Source organism: Natrix helvetica (genome assembly GCF_964273705.1).
Source record: "Natrix helvetica genome assembly, chromosome: Z".
Taxonomy (NCBI): Eukaryota; Metazoa; Chordata; class Lepidosauria; order Squamata; family Natricidae; genus Natrix; species Natrix helvetica.
Genome location: NC_138554.1, coordinates 85,365,472 through 85,385,811, shown reverse-complemented (window position 1 = coordinate 85,385,811; position 20,340 = coordinate 85,365,472). Strand labels below are relative to the sequence as shown.

Below are 20,340 nucleotides of genomic sequence, written 5' to 3'. Positions count from 1 at the left end.
TGTGCGTGTGCACAGGCTGTGAGTTTTAAAAACGTCTGGGTGAATCCATCATTACCTTAACTTTAAGAAATACAATAACTGGTATTTAACTGCTTAAAAGCAGCTTAATCTAAGAACAGGGCTCAATATATCTACATAATGAACAATAATTTGTTCATTAACTGGAAGACCAGGGAAGGTCAAACCAGCTAAAAGAAAATGGAATTTAAAAATAAGAAAACTTCAAAATATTTTTTAAACAATCTGTTATAAATGCAAAATGCTAATAATTTTCCATTTAATTTAACCAGATAAATTAGCTGTGATCTTCATCACTATCGCAGCTACTCAAGAGTACCTGAATTGAATACTTGTTGCCACCAAGATACCCAGAATGAAAAGATTTTTGCTGAGCTATGTTCTTGTTCACTGAATTATTTATTTGATAAATTTAAAGCCAATCAGCTCAGTAATTAAAATATTTTTATTGTTCAAAGCAGATTATAAAAATGTTGAATATTGTTTGATGCTCATTTTCAAAGGCTGTATTTATATTTACCACAGTTTCCAAAAAAAGAAGAAATCACTAGAGATTAAATGAATGGAAATTTAGTAATGTAATATAGTAGAAGTATATGAATAATATAGCAGAACTTTCATTTCCATCATCCCCAACAGCGAACAGCAGGGATGATGGATTCTGTTGTGATGGCTTGGCAATACTTGAGCTTTTATTCTAGTTTTGCAATTAAATGACTTAGCTTTTCTGCAGAAATAAAGACAGATTACTGAAATTTAATCAAGGTTTTGCTTTGTTTTTGGGAATGTTCCTCTTTAGGTGTCTTAATTTTCTTAATTTTAAGAAAAATGCTTTGTGGAGGAAGGTTCTGAATTGCCATCACAAAATAAAATAGTTGTTACAGATGTGCATTCAGTTGCCCAGCTTGGTCAAGCAGTTCTAATTTTGCAATTGTTGAGAGATGAACTTCATCAGGCCCATCTGCCACACGCAAAGTCCGAATATAGGCAAACCTGTGAAAATATTAAGATTGTGCCAATTCAATAATACAGAACAGAGGTTGGTAGCTGCTGCTTTAGCAGTCTTTCTAGTTATAGTATTGGAACATACAATGACTGCTGTACATAATATAGGCAGAACAGCCAAAATTTAGTTAAGTCTATAGTTTTAATAGTGTGATTAAGCTTTAATAAGACAGTGTATGCTTGGTGGAATCACATTATCTTTTGGGCCAAGACAAATGACTGAGTGAGATGACTGAAGTTCTAGCAGAGACAAACCTTTTGAACTAAAAACTTAAACAGTAGTAACATGCATGCCTACATTTACAGGGCCTTAATATTAACATCCGTATTGTGATTTGAAATTTAATTTAGCTTAAAGCACAATAAAAATAAGATTTAAAGAATGAAAGTATTTTCAATTATTATTATTCAGGACAGTACTGAAGTTTCAGGGCTCATGAATCTTAGATGGATTTCAAGCAATAACCCAAACCACAAAATGATTAGACTACTTTCTGGGTCTGTTTGCATAACAGCTAGCATAATTAAACACTCAGCCCATGAGCTTGGAAAAGGTCAACTTTGAAACAAAGCCAACTACTGCAAAGGTTACTGAAAAATTATCAGTTCTTACATTCTAAACATTCTTGCAGGGCAGGAGGGAGGAATCACTATAATCTAATCAGAGTTAGAGGGGATGATTAGTTGCCCACCATTCTCCAGGACAGATGCATGGATAAAAAGGAAAAAAAGATGAGAAAATGATAAAGAGGTAAGTTTTGTTAGCGCTGCTCTTTTATCATTCTGGAACAAACAACTGACCTGACTAGGGAAAATTAATTTAACCCAATATTTATTTACACTTTGTAATTCTATTTTAGTTGGCCATTGATGATAGGCTGAGGGAGCATGAGCATCTCAGAATATTGTGGACATTAAAATCACTCATTAGATATTTTAGTTTCCCACTTCACTGAAAATTTCATGGATATTTAAACAAAATATTGTTCCCCCCACTAGAAGAAAGAATTAATATTAAAAAGAATGCAGAAAGCTAGTTTGGCACACTGCAACAATGTCAATAATGTTGAAAGAATAAACTTGAGGTTTAAAATTTTCCGATTAAATAAGGGATACCAACTACTTGGCCAAAACTGAAGATTTAGGAGCTTATTTCTAGCAGGCTGAGTTGGTCTGAGTATTTTGAGTATTTTCCACTTACATTTGAGCCAATGGGAAGTCTTCTGAGAATCCAGCAGCACCATAAATTTGAATAGCACAATCTATCACTTTAAGGACTGCTCGGGGTGCCACCACTTTGATCATAGCAATCTGTGAAGATAAGTTAGAATTTTTTAGATAAGTGTAGAAATAAAAGTGTCATTCACTGCAAACTGAATTTTGAATCTAAGGAGGTGAAAAGCATTCTAGAGTTTGATTTGTAATTGTTTCTAAGACTGAGAGATTCTGCATGGGAAATAGCAAATAAGAATGAACATCTTACCTTGAGACTTTTGTTAATAAAACTCCCTATATATGACCCTGTGATCTCTTATTTTGTTGCTTTCTTAAATCAACACAAATAAATTATTGCATAGTAGAGGACAACCACAAGAAGCACTGTGGTATAATCTTATCAAACCAAATAAGAAAGATTCATATTTCATTTAGTCACAAAGTACATAAAGTTTTGGGCACTAATTATATTTCAGCCTAATGTTCCCTTCAGTATTTGTTGAGAGATTACCGTATTTTTCGGAGTACATGATGCACCGGAGTATAAGAAGCACCAAGAAGTAGGAAGGTAGAGGGATAGAGAGAAAGAGAGAGAAATACAGTAGGTAGGTACGGAGAGAGAGAGAGAGAGAGGGAGGGTGGGAGGGAGGGAGGGAGGGAGAGTGAGTGAGTGAGTGAGTGAGTGAGTGAGTGAGTGAGTGAGTGCGTGCGTGTCAGGCCTCCAAATATATTCCTTTTTAGGATCTTTGGCCTGCCACACTTTCTATTATTTTTCTATGCTGTTTCATTAGTGTAGTAATTGGGAACGCTTCTCTGCAAATCTTCAAAGGAGAAGGAATTCCTGTTTAAGATTTATAGCATCTGGAGGGGGGAAAGATTCTGTACATAGATGGAAATGACAAGATGTTTGGAATCCCAGACCAACTTCTTCAGCCAAACGTGAGTCAATCTTTTCCCCCACTTCACTAATAAATGCTGCAATGGACTGGAGGACTGGAGTGGAGATAATTACTCCTTCCAAACAGCGATAAATGAAATGACTTATTACCTTGCAACTGAGTTGAAGACAGATTCCCTATCAAAATAGGAAATTCAACCCAGCCAGCAAGAAGGGATTTGGCCAGCATCTTTCACTTGCCAGCCACCAGAAATTGGGCTGCAGCTTGTGAATGAAGCATCACCAAATTGGGCTTTCTTCCCAGGGCATGGATGGAAAAGATTCCAGTGGGCAAATCCGTGGCCATCAGCATGGAAAATTCTCCAAGCCAGCAGAGGGCACCTACTTGGCCCATAACTCCTCCAAGCCAGCAGAGGGGTCCTTGGCACATAACCCCCCTAGCCAGCCATCGGTTGAACTGCAACCTGTGAAGCAGGCAACCCCGGGATGGGTCTTAACCCCAGGTCATGGATGGAAGGGATGCCAGTGGGCACCTGCCCTCCCTCAGCAGATGGCACCATGGCCGATAACTGGGCAGTGGCCAACCGAGGGATTGACCTCCCCACCGGTTCCAGTCTCCCCTGCAATGCCCCAACAGGTTCTTACCCCACCTTCCTACAGAGAAGCAATCTCCACAATGGAAGAAGGGATTACCAAAGGGAGGCCTGCAGGATGGATGGCAGGACCATATGCACCTGCAATGCCCCAATAGGTTCTTACTCCACCTTCCTACAGAGAAGCAATCTCCACAATAGAAGAAGGGATTACCAAAGGGAGGCCTGCAGGATGGATGGCAGGACCATGTGCACCTGCAATGCCCCAACAAGTTCTTACCCCACCTTCCTACAGAGAAAGGTTCTCAACAATGGAAGAAGGATTTACCAATGGGGAAGCTGCAGGATGGATAGTAGAACAACGTGAAGTGGCGGTTCCTAAGTTTAGAGATGTAACTAGGTTCCTTCGCGGGGGCCAATAAAATGCCACCGTTGCTGTCAACTTGGCCATAGAGCATCAGAGTGCTTGGCTCCAGCCCCAATGCCACAAAGGTGTACACCAACCGCCACAACGGTAAAGAGAAGGCTCCAGATGCCACCAGAAAAAAGTCATCTGGGCCAACAACCTCTGGAAGAGGATTCCCAACCTAAGGTGACAAAGAGTCCTACCAATGGGGAGGCCTCGGAGGAGGAAAATGCCGAAGATGACCCAATGGTGAGTGCACCCATCCACCCCTTTGCCTTCCAAGTCAACCTCCAAGTACCTGAGAGGAGGGTGGAAGGGGAAGTTGAAGCAGTTGTGGACACCGGTTGCACTCAATGCTTAATCAGCATGTCGATTGTCAAGCAACTAGGCATATGCACAAGACCTCTAGCCTGTCCCATTCGGGTTGAGCAGGTAGATGGAATGCTAATTGGAGGGGCCCTAGCCATGCTAATAACTGAACTTGTGAAGTTACAAGTTGGCCACCACTATGAGCTTCTCAGATTCATTGTGGCTCCAGAGATGCCAGAAAAAATAATCTTGGGGCTTGCATGGCTTGACAAGTGGAAGCCGACGATAAAGTGGAAAGACAGTGGTAGGAAATTGATGATTGTGGTTGAGCCGCTACCACTGGAGGAGGAAAAGGGCCAACAACCTCTGGAAGAGGATCCCCACTTAAGGAACTTAAGGTGACGAAGAGTCCTACCAAGGGGGAGGCCTCGGAGGAGGAAAAGCCCAAACAACTGCCGGAGACGTCCCCTGGACTGCTACAACGAGTGGCCAGCCCTAACTGACCATGGGAAGAGGTCGCAATGGACTTCATTGTGGGACTCCCAGACAGCAGTGGGAACAGAGTAATCTGGATAGTCATTGATTTGGATTCCAAGCAGGCTCACTTCATCGCTTGCTCAGGATTGCCATCCGCAAACAAATTAGCAAAAATGTTTGTGAAACACATTTATCGCCTGCACGGAGTACCCAAGAGGATCATTTCAGACCGCGGAGTCCAGTTCACAACCAAGTTCTGGAAAGAGGTCCTGAGATCCATTGGGTCCACACAAGAACTGAGCTCAGAGGTTCACCCCAGCATGAACTGCGCAGCAGAGGTGGAACAATACATCCGGTGTTTTGTGGACTATCAGCAAGACAACTGGTCAGACTTGCTACCCTTCGCTGAAGTGGCATATAATAATGCGGTCCACAGCAGTACCGGATTAACTCCTTTCCAGATTACCAGTGGCATGGAATTCGTTCCCATGCCTGAGCTGCCTAAAGAACCTCCCTCCTCCATGTCTCTGAATGAATAGATGGACACACTAAAGAAGGGATGGGAAAATAAGAAGAAGGCCCTAGCAGATGCGGCAGAAGCCTACAAGAAGCAAGCTGATAAACATCGCTCCCTCCAACCCCCTTTCGAGTGGGGGACAAAGTTTTTGTGTCTACTAAATATATAAGATTAAGGATGCCTAGTAAGAAATTGGATCCAAAATTTCTAGATCCTTTCCCGATAGAAAAGATAATTAACCCAGTTACAGTTCGACTCAGCCTACCCAGAATTCTAGGGAAAATGTACCCGGTATTCCATTGTAGCTTGTTGAAACCAGTAATGGGGTCTAGCATAAGGCCATCCACCCAAGCTCCCCCTCCTCCTGTAGTGGTAGAAGAGGAAACACATTATGAGTGAAAAAAATCTTAGATTCCAGGCTGTATAGAGGTCGCTTACAATATTTAGTGCATTGGAAGGGGTACCCTTTGTCTGAAGCTACGTGGGTGAAAAGTTGGGATCTAAAAGCGGATAACTTAGTGAAACAATTCCATGAGAAATTCCCTGACAAGCCAAAGGGTCCCCCTGGGGAAGGCAGAGGTGGTTAATTGTGTATGGTAACTTCTAATTTTAATTCTTTTTCTTTTCCAGAAAACATTTTTCTTCTGAGGAGAGGCCGACTGTATATATTCCTTTTTAGGATCTTTGGCCTGCCACACTTTCTATTATTTTCCTATGCTGTTTCATTAGTGTAGTAATTGGAAGGGGGGAATAGAAAGGAGTAGAATTGTGGAATGTGTTGTTGTCATTCTTTTCTAGAAGCCAAGGTCATCTTTTGTCTCCACACCTTGACACCTGACCGGAACCAGCGGGTTGGAGTTGTCGGGGTTGAAGAAGAAGATTGGACCATGTGATGGAATTTTGGGAGTGGGCATAAGATTATGAACTTTCAACTGGGTGGAATTCCAGGAAGCAAATCAGAGTTGGTATTCCACAGATGTACTAAGATGTCTGACTTATTAAATTGGAACTTTAAGGAAAGTTTTGCCTTGGATTCTGATTTAATTCTGCATGATACTTGGAACGCTGACAGAGAGAGAGAGGTTAGGTAGGTAGGCAGATAAAGGGATAGAGAGAGAGAGAGAAATATATATATATAGAGAGAAATACAGTAGGGAGGGAGAGAGAGAGAAAGTGTGTAGATAGGTAGGTAGATAGAGGGATAGAGAAATAGAGAGAGGGAGAGAAATACAGTTGTTAGGTAGGGAGAGAGACAGTAGGTAGGTTGGTATGTAGGTAGACAGAGGGGGAGAAAGAGAAATACAGTAGGTACATAGGAAGAGAGAGTAGCTGGTAGGTAGATGTTTCCAGGTGTATTTATCCATGTGCTGGAGAAGGAAATCACTGACAATCTGCAGCACCTAAGTCTAATATAGTAGGTAGATAGGGAGAGAGTGTAGGTAGGTAGGTAGAGGGATAGAGAGAGAAAAATAGAAAGAGATAGAGAGAAATACAGTAGATAGGTAGGGAGAGAGAGAGTAGTTAGGAAGGTAGGTAGATAAAGGGATAGAGAGAGAGAGAGAAATATAGTAGGTAGGTAGGGAGAGAGAGAGTAGTTAGGTAGGTAGATAGATAAAGGGGGAGAGAGAGAGAGAGCAATACAGTATGTAGGTAGGGAGTGAGAGTATAGGTAGGTAGAGGGATAGAGAGAGAGAAATAGAGAGAGAGAAATACGCTAGGTAGGTAGGGAGAGAGAGTGTGTGTGTGTGTATGTAGGTAGATAGAGGGATAGAGAGAAAGAAATAGAGAGAGAGAGAAATACATTAGATAGGTAGGTGTTTCTGCTGGCACAGCACTTGATCAATGTAATTCTCATCAATCAGTTAAAGAGCTTTCCAAAAGAGAAAAAAGTTTTTGCACTCTGTAAATCTCCCCAAAACCGCCCTTTTTTCACGAAAACAGGCCCGTCTTTTTTTTAAAAGCATGAATAGACTTTAGGGGGCTTGCAGAGTGCTCTTGGTGGGTGGGGCAAAAACAATCAAAAAACTGTTCATTTTTTGCAACAAAGGGCCCATATTTTGCTCATTTCTGCCCTCCCCAACCCCCAGGAGCTCTCTGAAAGCCTCCATAAGGCTATGCACGGCCATTTTTGTGAAGGGGGTGGGGCTTTGGGAGGCAGAAAATGCAGTATTCAGTGTATAAGACGCACCCAGATTTTCAGCCTTTTTTGTGGGAAAAAGCATCTTATACTCCGAAAAATACAGTATATGGATTCCATAATAAAATTCATCAGTATACACAACAGAATTTAACCAAGTTTATCGATAAAATATATAATTCTTCAAAGTAATTGAAAAATTACTTTGAGAAGTACATAATGATCTACTATGTATTCAATTATCAACTGGTTAATTGACTGTTGACATCAGTTCATATCATTGACAAATTTAAACCAATTGATTTAAATTAACAAACCACACGCAGACCAAATTAACAATGAGGTCTAATATGGTTCTCAAAAATATGCAAATGTTTATGAAAGCCATCATTTTTTTTTGTTCTCCGCAAAAACAGTTTAATTAAATTCCTGATAGTTTACCCCATCCACATACAAAATTTCCGTCCTGTTACCTCTTTTCTAGCTGCTTTATTGCCCATGGCATCTATTTTATTAGCTGCTTTCAGTGTAAGCAGCCTTGCCTGTTCAATAGCAATGCGGCACTCAGCAATCCAGTGCGCAACAACTTCCTATAGGAAAATAAGGCAAAAAGCAAATTAGAAAATGCAGTTAAAAACAAAATAAAACTACATGCAGTGCTCAGGTTTTAAAAAATGACTTACTTTGCTACTCTATATTTCTTATCAGCTTCATATCTATCTTCAAGTTGCAAAAAGAGTTTTTATATACAAGATTATATAATTAGGTTGTGAACTCACATGATGAAAGAGTTTCTTCCCAAATGTGACCCTTTGAGCTGATCGCTCACACAGAAACTGGAGAGCAGTTTCACCTGCTCCAATTGATCTCATACAGTGGTGAATACGGCCTGGTCCAAGTCGTCCTTGAGCTATTTCAAATCCTCTTCCCTCTCCTGTGTTACAAAAAAAGGCAGTTCTTTTCTCTTTGTGGGTAAATACATAATTATTTGCTACATTGGAATGCAAATGTTCTGACTGATAACAACTTTCTAGGGTCTCATACAGAAAGTTTGGATAGGTCTGGACACTTTTCTTGATAAAGCTTTTCAGAACTGATTGCCATTGCTTCCTTCCTAGGACAGAGAGTGTGACTAGCACAAGGTCAACCAGCTGGCATTGTGCGTAAGGTGGATTAGAACTCCCAGTTTCTAGTCTGATTTCTTAACCACTACACCAAATTGGCTCTCATACGTATCATACAATTGTGTAAAGTTCAAAAAGTCACGGCAAGGCTGGTTCTTCCCAGCTCAGGTAATTTAACCAACGAAGGTTTATAACAATTCAATAACTATCAGAAGAAGAAGAAATTCAAGACTCACCCAGTATCAGATGGGTGGCAGGGACACGAACATCATTAAAATGTATTTCAAAATGTCCACCATGAAAATAATCTAAAAAATTATGAAGACAATCAAGTATCAATTAAGGAAAACTGCCAGCAGTGTTATTTAGAAAAAAAAGATCTAATATAGTAATAGTAGGTTAGAGGACATGGTGGCTCATTGGCTAAGACACTGAGCTTGTCGATCAGAAAGGTCAGCAGTTTGGCGGTTCGAATCCCTAGTGCTACGTAACGGAGTGAGCTCTCGTTGCTTGTCCCAATTTCTGCCAACCTAGCAATTCGAAAGCATGTAAAAATGCAAGTAGAAAAATAGGGACCACCTTTGGTGGAAAGGTAACAGCGTTCTTTGTGCCTTTGGCATTTGGTCATGCTGGCCACATGACCACAGAGACGTTTTCGGACAGCACTGGCTCTTTGGCTTTGAAACAGAGATGAGCACCGTTCCCTAGAGTCGGGAACGACTAACACATATGTACAAGGAGAACCTTTACCTAACAGTAAGTAATTCTCTTTTTGGGGAACTGAAACAAAAATAATTCAGCAAAGAATCCATCAAATGCATGTAACATTTTAGGAATGTAATATTTCTGCATAGTTCAGTGTCTGAAACTTTTTCTATAAAGTCAACTAAACTATCTATATGGCAATAGAATATGTAATATGTATAAAAAAAGCGAATTTGTTTACACCACCATGGCTGCTGCCTTTCCTTTTTTTTTAACCATATCTTGCAAACACCCATTTTCTCCCTCTCTTTCTCTCTCATCAAACTGAGCATAAACTAAAGAAATCCACTGCATTAACTTACAACAGACTTCCCATCAGAACTTCAGGAAACCCACTGCATCCCATATATTTTTTCTTACTGCAGCTCAGATTGATTTTTCTGATATAGATGGTACAAATACAGTTCCATGCATACACCTGACCCACATAGAGGCCTTTATATCCCCTCCCATTCCCATCTTCCTCCTATAGATCAGAAATTCAGACAAATATTCAGATGCAACTTCAAGCACTCGAAATACAAACAACTGACAATTCCACTTACCAAAATACCCAAATACTGAAAGAGGCCTTATAAGTTTCACTCCAGGTGTATCCATTGGCACAATAATCATACTATGCTGTTTATACCTAATTGAAATAAAAGTAATAAGTGGTATTGAATACTGAAAAAGACAGTAAATAAGACACTCTGGATTAACAGTAATTTCTAAACATCTATTTTCCTATATGCACAGCATTTCTTACTAGCACTGATGATGTTATCTAGTTTGGGTAATGAAACATATAAGCAGGCTCAGAGAGCACCAAAGACCCCTCATGTGAACCCTGAGCTACAAATATTCTCCTTTAATAGTTATGATTCTTAAAGCAGCAACCTAGAAGTTATTGGCAGTATCTTAGCAGCTGGGTAGGAGTGTGATAGAAAATTATTCCACAGTATATTATAGAAAATTAGTGTTGTTTCGTGTTCCATACATATTTCAAACACAAATTGAACATTTCTTCTTACCTGGATGCAGAAGTATTATTATCTTTGCCCATTACAATAGCAAACTTGCAGTTGGGATTTCCAGCTCCTGAAAAATGAACACAAAAAGAATTTATTGGTTGAAACCTTTATCATTGGGTTAAGAATTTACAATATTTTTTACTTTTCAGAAAAGAAAATATACTTACAATGATCAATAGATCTTTCTTTCTAGTAAATTTAAAAGCAATAGTTAAAGAGAACATTGGAACACTGAGTGTGAAAACCTGGAAAACTACTTCCACAAATAATACTAGCCATATGTAGAAAAAGCTTTATGCTGATATAAGATTGTGTTTTACACTAAGGCAGAAATCCAGTGTCAGGGTTCCAAATAATATCCAAAATTAAATCAGAGTCCAAGGCAAAGTATTGCTCAAAGTTCCAATTTATTAAGAGAGCCATTTGGCACATCTAGGAAAACACAAATCTGAAAGTTTCCCGGTTTCCCCCACCCAGTTCAAAGTTCAAGATCCTGCCCCCACACCCACAAGCCCACCACATGGTTCAATCTTTCACTGCCATGCTGGCAATTCCACCCATCCAGTTCTGGTCAGGTGCAGAGGTGTAGAGACAAAGGATGACCTTGGATTCTAGAAAGGAATTTTATTTTGACAACATCACATTCTACTCCTTACTATTTTCCTCCCAATTCCCCACTAATGAAACAGCATAGTAGAATAGAATATTAGTGTGGCAGGCTAAAGATCCCACAAGGAACCAGCTGCAGGCCTGAAAGGCGTCCTCTCCTCAGAAGAAAAATGTTTCCTAAAAAGAGAATAATGTAGGGGTTAACATAACAGAATTAACCACCTCTTCCCCTCTCCAGAGGGATCCTTTGGCTTATCGGGAAATTTATCATGGAATTGTTTTACCAACTTATCCGCTTTTAGGTTCCAGCTTTTCACCCAAATAGCTTCAGACAAAGGGTACCCCTTCCAATGCACTAAATACTGCAAGCGACCACTGTACAGCCCAGAGTCTAAGATTTGTTTCACCTCATAATGTATTTTCCCTTCTATCACTACTGGAGGAGGGGGAGCTTGGGTGGACGGTGTTATGCTGCACCCAATTACTGGCTTCAACAAGCTACAATGAAATACTGGGTAAATTTTCCCTAGAATTCTGGGTAGACTGAGTTGAACTGTAACTGGGTTAATTATCTTCATTATTGGGAATGGGCCTAGAAATTTTGGGCCAAATTTCTTGCTAGGCATTCTTAATCTTATGTATTTGGTAGATACGAAAACTTTGTTCCCCACACGAAAGGGGGGTTGGAGCAAGCAGTGTTTATCAGCTTGCTTCTTGTAGGCTTCTGCCGCTTCCACTAGAGCTTTCTTCATATTTTCCCATCCTTTCTTTAGCGTGTCCATCCATTCAGTCAGAGACATGGAGGAGGGAGGTTCTCTAGGCAGCTCAGGCATGGGAACAAATTCCATGCCACTGGTAATTTGGAAAGGAGTTAATCCAGTGCTGCTGTGGACCGCATTGTTGTACGCCACTTCGGTGAAGCGTAGCAAGTCCAACCAGTTGTCTTGCTGATAGTCCACATACCACCAGATGTATTGCTCCACTATCACATTGGCATTCTCCTCTCGCCGTTCATGCTGGGATGAAACGCTGAGCTCAGTCCTTGTGTGGACCCAATGGACCTCAGGAACTCTCTCCAGAACTTTGTGGTGAACTGGACTCCACAGTCTGAAATGATCCTCTTTGGCATTCCGTGCAGGTGATAAATGAGTTTCACATTTTCGCTAATTTCTTTGCAGACGGCAACCTGAGCAAGTGATGAAATGCACTTCTTGGAAAACAAATCAATAACTGTCCAGATTACTCTATTCCCACTGCTGTCTGGGAGCTCGACAATGAAGTCCATTGCAATCTCTTCCCATGGTCAGCTAGGGCTGGCCACTTGTATTAGTCCAGGGGGCTTCCCCGGGCATATTTTCATTGTTGAGCAAGTAGCACAGCTTTTTACGTAATCTTCCACTTCCAATTTCATCTTTGGCCACCAAAATTGACGCCTGGCGAGGTGGAGCATTTTTAGGAATCCAAAGTGGCCTCCTATTTTCACATCGTGGCTTCACTGTAGAACTTCCAGCCTCAACCCCGCAGGGCCATAAAGTTTGGACCCCTCCAGGCTAAGCCATCTTTCATCATTAGGATGTCCTTCTTATTGTTGAACCACGGGTCTGCTGGGAGCGCCAATTTCATCACTATCATCAGCTTATCTTGGCTTCAGGTGGTGACTTGGGCCACCTTTTGGTGAGAAGAAGAAAGGATGAGGTGAACAGCTTCTTCCTTCTTACTGTCGTACTGTGGTTTTCTTGACAAGGCATCCGCCAACAAGTTCTTCCCTGCAGGGATGTGTTTCAGTTTGAATTGGAACCTATGGAAGTATTGTGCCCAGTAAACTTGTTTGGGGGATAATCTTCAATGGGCTTTGAGAGCTTCGAGGTTTTTATGGTCAGTCCAGACTCGAACGGCATATCCCCCCCTTTCCAGGAAATGTCTCCAAGTGAGCAGGGACCATCTAATCGCAAACAGCTCTTTCTCCCAAATGGCCCACCTCCTTTCAGTAGTGGTGAGTTTTTTGGAGATGAAAGCACACAGCAAGAGGTGGCCTTCTTTATTCTTTTGCAATAGTACTGTCACTACCGCTAAATCACTAGGATCCATCTGAATTATGAATTGTAGTTCTGGGTCAGGGTGTTGCAGTATGGGCTCTTGGGAAAAGAGCCGTTTTAATTTCTCAAAGGCTTTTTAACAGTCCATTGTCCATTTTAGGGGTTGATTTGCTTTTGGCTTTGTCGGGGAAGGCCCTGTTTTTTTTTTTTTTTTCATTTTCGTAACATATAACCACATATATACTATTCCATAGCCAACATCCAGTGGTGGGTTTCTGCCGGTTCACACTGGATCGGGCGAACCGGATGGTCAATGAACCCGGAAGTAACTTCCTGTCCCGCCCCTGTCACTCACTCACTCGCTCGCTCGCCCCGCCCATCCAGAAGCTGCTCCATTGCTCCCCGCCAGTCTGCACTATCCTAGCCCTGCCCACCGCTCACTGATTGGCTACCTCACCAATCGCCTCGCCCGCCTCTAAGAACCCTATCTAAACCCACTTACCTTTTTTCCTGTTTGGCGCTCTATTGCTGCCTGCCGACTCCGAGAAGGTAAGTAAAGTGCAACTAAGCAGGGGGCGGGGGGGAGGGCTGCCATGGCCCTGCACTATAAGCGAGTTCGTTGACCTTTTGCGGCCTTGCAAGGATCCCGGGCTTGCTTATAGCACAGGGCCGCCAGAAAGCGCCGGGGTGGGGATGGCGGCGGGAGCTTACGCGGCGCGGCCAGCCCAAGTTCGGGGCCCTTGCAAGGCCTTGGCATTTTTTGCCTCGGGGTGTGCTGCAAGAGAGAGGGAGTAAAGACCTTTTCCAGATTGGTGGTGGTGGAGGTGCGGGCCCGTGCTCACTAAAGCAAGTCTGGGGAAGTCCTTTGCACCAGCTGGAAAAGGTCTTCACTCCCCCCCCTTGCAGCATGCCCCGATGCAAAAAATGGTGAGATTGGCGCACTTGGGGCTGCTGCTGCAATGTCCAGGGAGGCAAAACAAAGCCGCGCACCTCTCCCAGCCACTTTCGTAGCTTCCCGGAGCGCCAAGAACCTTCGCACTCTTCTCGGTTCCTCACGATGACAATAGACGTCCAGAAGCGGCGGGGGACTGAAACCCTAGCCCCAAAAGCCACTTCTGGACATCTATTGCACTCGTGAGGAGCCGAGGAGAGCGCGGATAAAAGCGTGAAGGTTAGGGTTACTGAGCAACGTGTGTGTGTGTGTGTGTGTGTGTGTGTGTGAGGCTGGAGTTACGCCCCCCCGCACCCTCCCTCCCGGGGGTCGAAGTACCTCAAAGGGACAGGCAGGCTGCCACTGCCACAGCTCCACTGAGAAGACATTTCTGAGAAGAGAAACTTCTCTGGTCGTGCCCGAGCTGGTGGAGCACCGGCAACTGCCAGCCCATCGCCAGGGAGACAGTCAGTGAGGTGAACCGCATGGTTGCTCGGATCACACAGGCGCAGCCCGACCGGAGAAGTTTCTCTTCTCAGAAATGTCCTCAGTGGAGCTGTGGCAGTGGCAGTCTGCCTGTCCCTTTTAGGTACTTCGACCCCCGGGAGGGAGGGTGCGGGGGGGGGGCATAATTCCAGCCTCACACACACACACACGCCCAGTAACTCTAACCTAGGTAACATCATCAGGGCTAGAAGGGAGTGGGGGGGGGAGGAGGAGAAGGGACAAAAAGGAGAAAGAAAGGGAGAAAGAGGAGGTGGGGAATAGTGGGATCTTGCTGCTTTCTGAGCTTGGTGGTTTTCTTACAGACATTTCATTACCAAACTAGGTAACATCATCAGTGCTAGAAGGGAATGGGGTTGTGGGGAAAGGAGGAGGAGGAGAAGTCAAAGGACAAGAAGGAAAAAGATAAGGAGGCAGAAGACTGTGGGGTCCTTTGGTGTTCTCTGAACTTGGTGGTTTTCTTGCAGGCATCTCATTACCCAACCAGGTATTATCAGAAAAAATATATAGAAAAAATGGGCTACAGAGGAGAAGGTGGAGGAGGAGGGCGATGATTGTGTGGTCCTTGGTGCTCTCTGAGCTTGCTTGTTTTCTTGCAGATGTTTCATTACCGAAACCAGGTATTATCATCATCATCAATGCTAGAAAGAGTGGGATATATTGAGAGGAGGAAGAGGAGTGGGGGTGGGGAGGGTGGGAGACGACAGCGGGGTCCTTGGTGTTCCCTGAGCTTGGTGGTTTTAAATTATTTTTAGGGAATTTTTATTTATTTATTGTTTATAGAATGTTTATTACAAGAAATGTTATTCCTTTTTGCAAATGTTTTATTTGTGATGCAATATGTTGCTTTTAAGTGTACAGGTTGGTGCATGGTTTATGTGTCTCAAGGTGGCTGCTTTTCTATGGACAGGCCAGGTTGGTGCAAGGCAGCTTTGCCAGATTTTGTGTGTTTCTGTGTGATACCTGGTTGTTTAGGTAATTGTGAGTTGGTTGCTGGTTCTGTGAGCTTCTTGGCACTGTCCTTTATAATTTCCCACAATGCCTTGATGGTTTTTATTCCAGTGGCTTTGTCTTTCCTGTTCTTAGGGTTAGGGAAAAAAACTGGTTTCATCTGCAGTCTTTTGGGGGGAAATTGTTATTTTTTGGTGTTTTCCTGGCACTGTCATAGTTTGTGTGTGGGTGTGTGTAATGTCCCGCAGTTATCTACACATTAATAATGATCAAGTACTAATAATATTTCCTTATACATTTTAGTGACCTTTCCTTTCATAATTGGTGTTTAATTAATTCAACTACTGTAAAAACGGAAGAGAAGCTGGAGCCATCTTGATCTTTTGCAGACAAAAAAGAAAAAAAAAGACTTCGTAGTTCCCCAGTTCTTTTTTTTTTAAACAAAATTTTATTGGTTTTTAAAAAAATAAACAAGGAAAGGGGTAGTGGAGTAAGTTACAAATTTTGGCAGTTACAATATGCAGGAGGTGGTCCCTCCCCCCGTACTCATACTTTTCATTTATTAATACATTAGATTATTACAAATTGATGGTATTTTGTCAGCATATAAACTTTTATCTTCAAATAATTTCAATCATTTTACATCAAACAGATTTTCCTGTTCATTTTTGTGATCTGAGTTTTCTCGATGTTGCCCCTTCTCCCCCCGCCAGCAGAGCTCTGGCCCCTCCCGTGTCCTGTGTGTCTGGTGTAGTGTCATCAGGCTTATCTAGGAGGGCTTTATTTTTTTCCATAAAGGCCTGAGCCTCTATGGTTGTATTGATTCTGACTCTTGTATCCTCCCAGAAAATTAGCATACCTTCAGGCATCAGCCATCTGATCCACACCCGTTTCTGGTATAATTTCTTCGCTAGTAGCGAATAGTTTTTTCTTCTCTCTCTCACTTTCTTAGGGATCTGTTTCAGAATGGCTATTTCTCTATCCTGGTATTTTAGTGCTTGCCCCCTTTGTGCACTCAGAATCTCATCTCTTGTGGTCTTTCTAAGGGATTTAATGTGTACCTCCCTTGGAAAGTTATGTGTTCTAGCGTATGCTGAATTTACTCTATAAACCAGGTCCATGTCCCACCCCATCTGTTGTTTGTCTTTTTTGATGTATTCAGCCAAAAGGTTTATCATAATGTCCCTTAAATCTTCATGATCCGCCTCAATCACATTTTGAAATCTAAGATAAAAGGACATTCTTTCAAATTCCATTTTTATCTGGTGGTTCTCAAGCTCTTGGTTCCCTTTCTGCACTCCCCCCACCTCCCCCCTCATCTCAGCCATCTCCTCCTCCAAAAGATCCAGTCTCTGTGAATTGTTAATCGCCCGGTCTTGGTTCTCTCTGACTTGCTCATTCATCTCCTTAAATTGATTTTTTAAATCCTCCTGTCCCTTTAAAATCTGTTGAAACATCTGCTGAAAGTCCACCTCAGAAGGCTTGGGCTGAAGCAGGGAGGTTAAAGTCTGTTGTCCGCTGGGGCTGGATGCTGAGGATGTCGGGGCGGAGACTGCAAAGCCCGGCTTCTCCGGGGGTGGTCTTTTGGGTGGCATTATAATGAGCAAAGAGATAACAATGTCAGTACAGAGATGAAACAATTAGGGAGGAAAACCGCCAAGGGAGGTTACGAGGCAGAGAGTCCAAGCAGATAGGAACCTTTTCTGTATTCAGCTCCTGTCAATAAAGTAATAAAGTCCTTTGTTCCAAGCCCAGAGTCCAATGTAACAAGAGATTTGTCTGAGTGCCACGGAGACAAAGACAAGATGCCTGAAGCTTCTATGGGCGGAGTCACGTTTCAGTGTCTATGAAGACGACGGAAGTGTGCCATCTTGCCCTGCCAGCTCCGGGATCAAAAGGCAAAGACCAAAAGTTTTCAAAGTTTTCAGATCATCATCTCATTTACACAATTGCAGTCCAAAATCTGCCTTTGCTATGAGCGTGATTTCATTGCATGGCTCCCCCCTCCTCCTCTGGGGGCAGAGAGCAAAACGGTTTAAAGCCGCTTGTCCAAACGGGGGGGGAAATCCCCCTCCCTCCAGTCATGCTTCTCCAAAACAAGTTGAAAGTCAGTTCTAAAAAGCTGGCAATTTTTTTTTCTTTCAGCCAAGGGAATGGGGGAAAGTTTCCACCTCACCACACAGCAGCTGCGTCCTTCAAATCTTGCTTTCTTCCAGCTGCCTCATTGCGAAGACGCCGCGGCGCCTCCCCTCTTGCCTCCTGGTGCCTAGGGCAATGCGGGGAGCCCCCCCAGCCGCCGCCGACTCAGGGGGTCCCCCGCTACGCTGCCCCCTCAGCAGGAGCCCCTCCAGGGCGTCCTGTGCCCCCCGGATCAGTGGGGAGCCCACCAGGAGTGCGCGGGGTGAGCAAAGCTTGCCCATCGCTATCCGCAGCCGGAACCGGAAGTCGTAGTTCCCCAGTTCTTGATTTTTTTTTCCTTGGTACTTTCTGCTTCTTGTTGGTTATAATTGCTCAAAATATATTAATTGGAACAAACTTGCATACAGCCAAATTTGGGTGTGTTTCTCCTGCTTTTCCAAGTTCTGATTTATTATTAATTAAAATTTCTCACACAGGCAAGATTAGGTTATCAGTTGTCAGTAAGGAGATGGTGTTTAGAGTTTGTGTTTAAGTGGGTTTGTCACTTCTCTTCTTGATCTTTCTCCTTTGTTGCATTCCAGTTCTCATTAATTGGAGTTGCTTAAGATATATTAGTTAAAAGACACTCAAACGAAGCAAATCTTCATGCTCCTAGACTCCTTTAAAAATGCAATCTTTTCAAGTCGAAAACCAAATTTAGAGTTTGTGTTTAAGTGGGTTTGTCACTTCTCTTCTTTCTCCTTTCTGTCCAAATTATTTCAACAAATGGCTCTCTTTGGGGCTAGTGATTCAACCTTCCATTTTCCCCTTCTTTCTTTTCGCAAACATCCTGATCTGTCCATCAATATTATTTATGCTCTCAAGATTCTTTCCCCTTTTCAAATTCAGATTTATAACTGTGGGTTAATAGATCTTACCAGGTTTTCATCTCGCCTCTACACGCTCCTATTCAGCTGCTTTGGCCTGGAGCCAGCTCTTATGCAGCCGTATTGCTATGCTGCCACCCTAGCTCCAATTCAGACCCCCTCTGGGTCTGATGAGATGCTGCCCCTTCTTCCCCCCCAGGGAGGGTTCTGATCCAAAAATGGTTCATGTGAGACTCTTCAGAGCTCACATACACCCCATGTCTGTCCAACTGGAGAACTTCAGGTCAACTCGGAAGGCCCAGTTTTTAATAGTTCAGTCAATGGGAGTGCAATTTCTATGAAAGCTGGAATGAACTGCCTGTAGAAATTTGCAAATCCAAAAAAGTTCTGTAGTTGTCTGCGAGTACTTGGAGGTTTCCAGTCTAACACAGCTTTTACTTTTCCTGGATCCATTTCTATCCCCTTGCTGGAGATGCGATAACCCAGGTAATCTAGGGAGATTTTGTGGAACTCACACTTCAACAACTTTGCATATAGGTTGGTGGCTAGACATTTTTCCAGGACTTGCTGTACCCACTTCATATGTTCTTCCAGGGTTTCAGAGAAGATCAAGATGTCATCGAGATAAACGAGCACTCCAAGGTACAGGTGCTCATGTAGTACCTCATTTATGTACTACATGAAGACTGTGGGTGCTCCTTGTAACCCAAATAGCATGACTTTGAATTGAAAGCTGCCAAGGAGGCAGTTAAAAGTGGTCTTCCATTCATCTCCCTCTCTAATTCATATGCGGTAATATGTCTCTCTCAAGTCCAGCTTGGTGAACACCTTGCCTTTAGTCAAGTGGTTCAACATCTTTCATGAGTGGGAGAGGATAGGTGTTCTTCATGCATACTGCGTTCAATGCTCGCAGATCAATACAGAGATGAACACCGCCATCTTTCTTTTCTCTGAAGAGCACTGGGGCCGCTACTTTTGACCATTGGTTCAATAAAGCCCTGCTTCAAATTAGTGTCGATGTACTTCCTCAATTCAACCATCTCCTTGGAAGTCATGGAGTAAATTATCAGCTTTGGTAGTGTAGCCCCAGGTTTGAAATCTAATGCGCAATCTGTGGACCAGTGAGGGGGAAGATAGTTGCAATCTTCCTCACTGAATGCCTCCACCAAGTCCCAATAGTCTTTTGGTACTTGTTGGATCCCTGGGGGTTTTGTGTCTGCTGCAGGTGCTGCAGGTTCTGGGCTCTTGGGTTCAATCGTCCCTGGGTGGCACTTTGGCTCCACAGGTGGTAGCGGCCAAAATCTGATAATCAATTTCCTAACACCGTCTTCCCACTTTATCGTAGGCATCTACTTGTCCAGCCATGCAAGCCCCAAGATAATTAATGCTGGCATCTTTGGAGCCACAACCAATTTGAGGAGCTCAGAGTGGTGGCCTATTTGTAACTTTACTAGTTTGGTCATTAGCGTGGCCAGGGTTCCCCCAATTAGCGTTCCATCTACCTGCTCAAACCAAATGGGATGGGCTAGAGGTTTTGTGCATATGCCTGGTTGCTTTACAATCAACATGCTGATTAAGCATCGGGTACAGCCAGTGTCCATGACTGCTTCAACTTCCCCTTCCATCCCTGTTTTGGGTACTTGGAGCTTGGCTTGGATGGCAAAGGGACGAACAGGTGCACTCACCATCAGGTTGTCTACACTATTCTCTTCCTCCAAGGTTTCTCCATTTGTTGGACTTTTCATCACCTTAGGTTGGGGATCAGCTTTCTGAGGTTGTTGACCCAGATGACTCTTTTCCGGTGGCTTCCAGGGCCTTCTTTTTACT

The 20,340-nt window shown here is 43.0% G+C and overlaps 1 protein-coding gene across 1 annotated transcript in view; it reads right to left on the bottom strand.

The window, feature by feature from the left end:
- Nucleotides 1-443: 443 nt before the first annotated feature.
- The window catches only part of ACAD11 (acyl-CoA dehydrogenase family member 11), a 61,025-nt gene continuing 41,128 nt past the window's right edge, over nt 444-20,340 (bottom strand). Inside the window, exons 14-20 of the mRNA XM_081971076.1 lie at nt 10,478-10,544; nt 10,010-10,095; nt 8,936-9,007; nt 8,355-8,509; nt 8,049-8,165; nt 2,225-2,334; nt 444-1,011 (exon numbers count right to left, since the gene is read on the bottom strand). Of these exons, the coding sequence (XP_081827202.1) occupies nt 897-1,011; nt 2,225-2,334; nt 8,049-8,165; nt 8,355-8,509; nt 8,936-9,007; nt 10,010-10,095; nt 10,478-10,544 (722 nt within the window). The 3' untranslated portion in view covers nt 444-896. The remainder of the gene's footprint in view (nt 1,012-2,224; nt 2,335-8,048; nt 8,166-8,354; nt 8,510-8,935; nt 9,008-10,009; nt 10,096-10,477; nt 10,545-20,340) is intronic.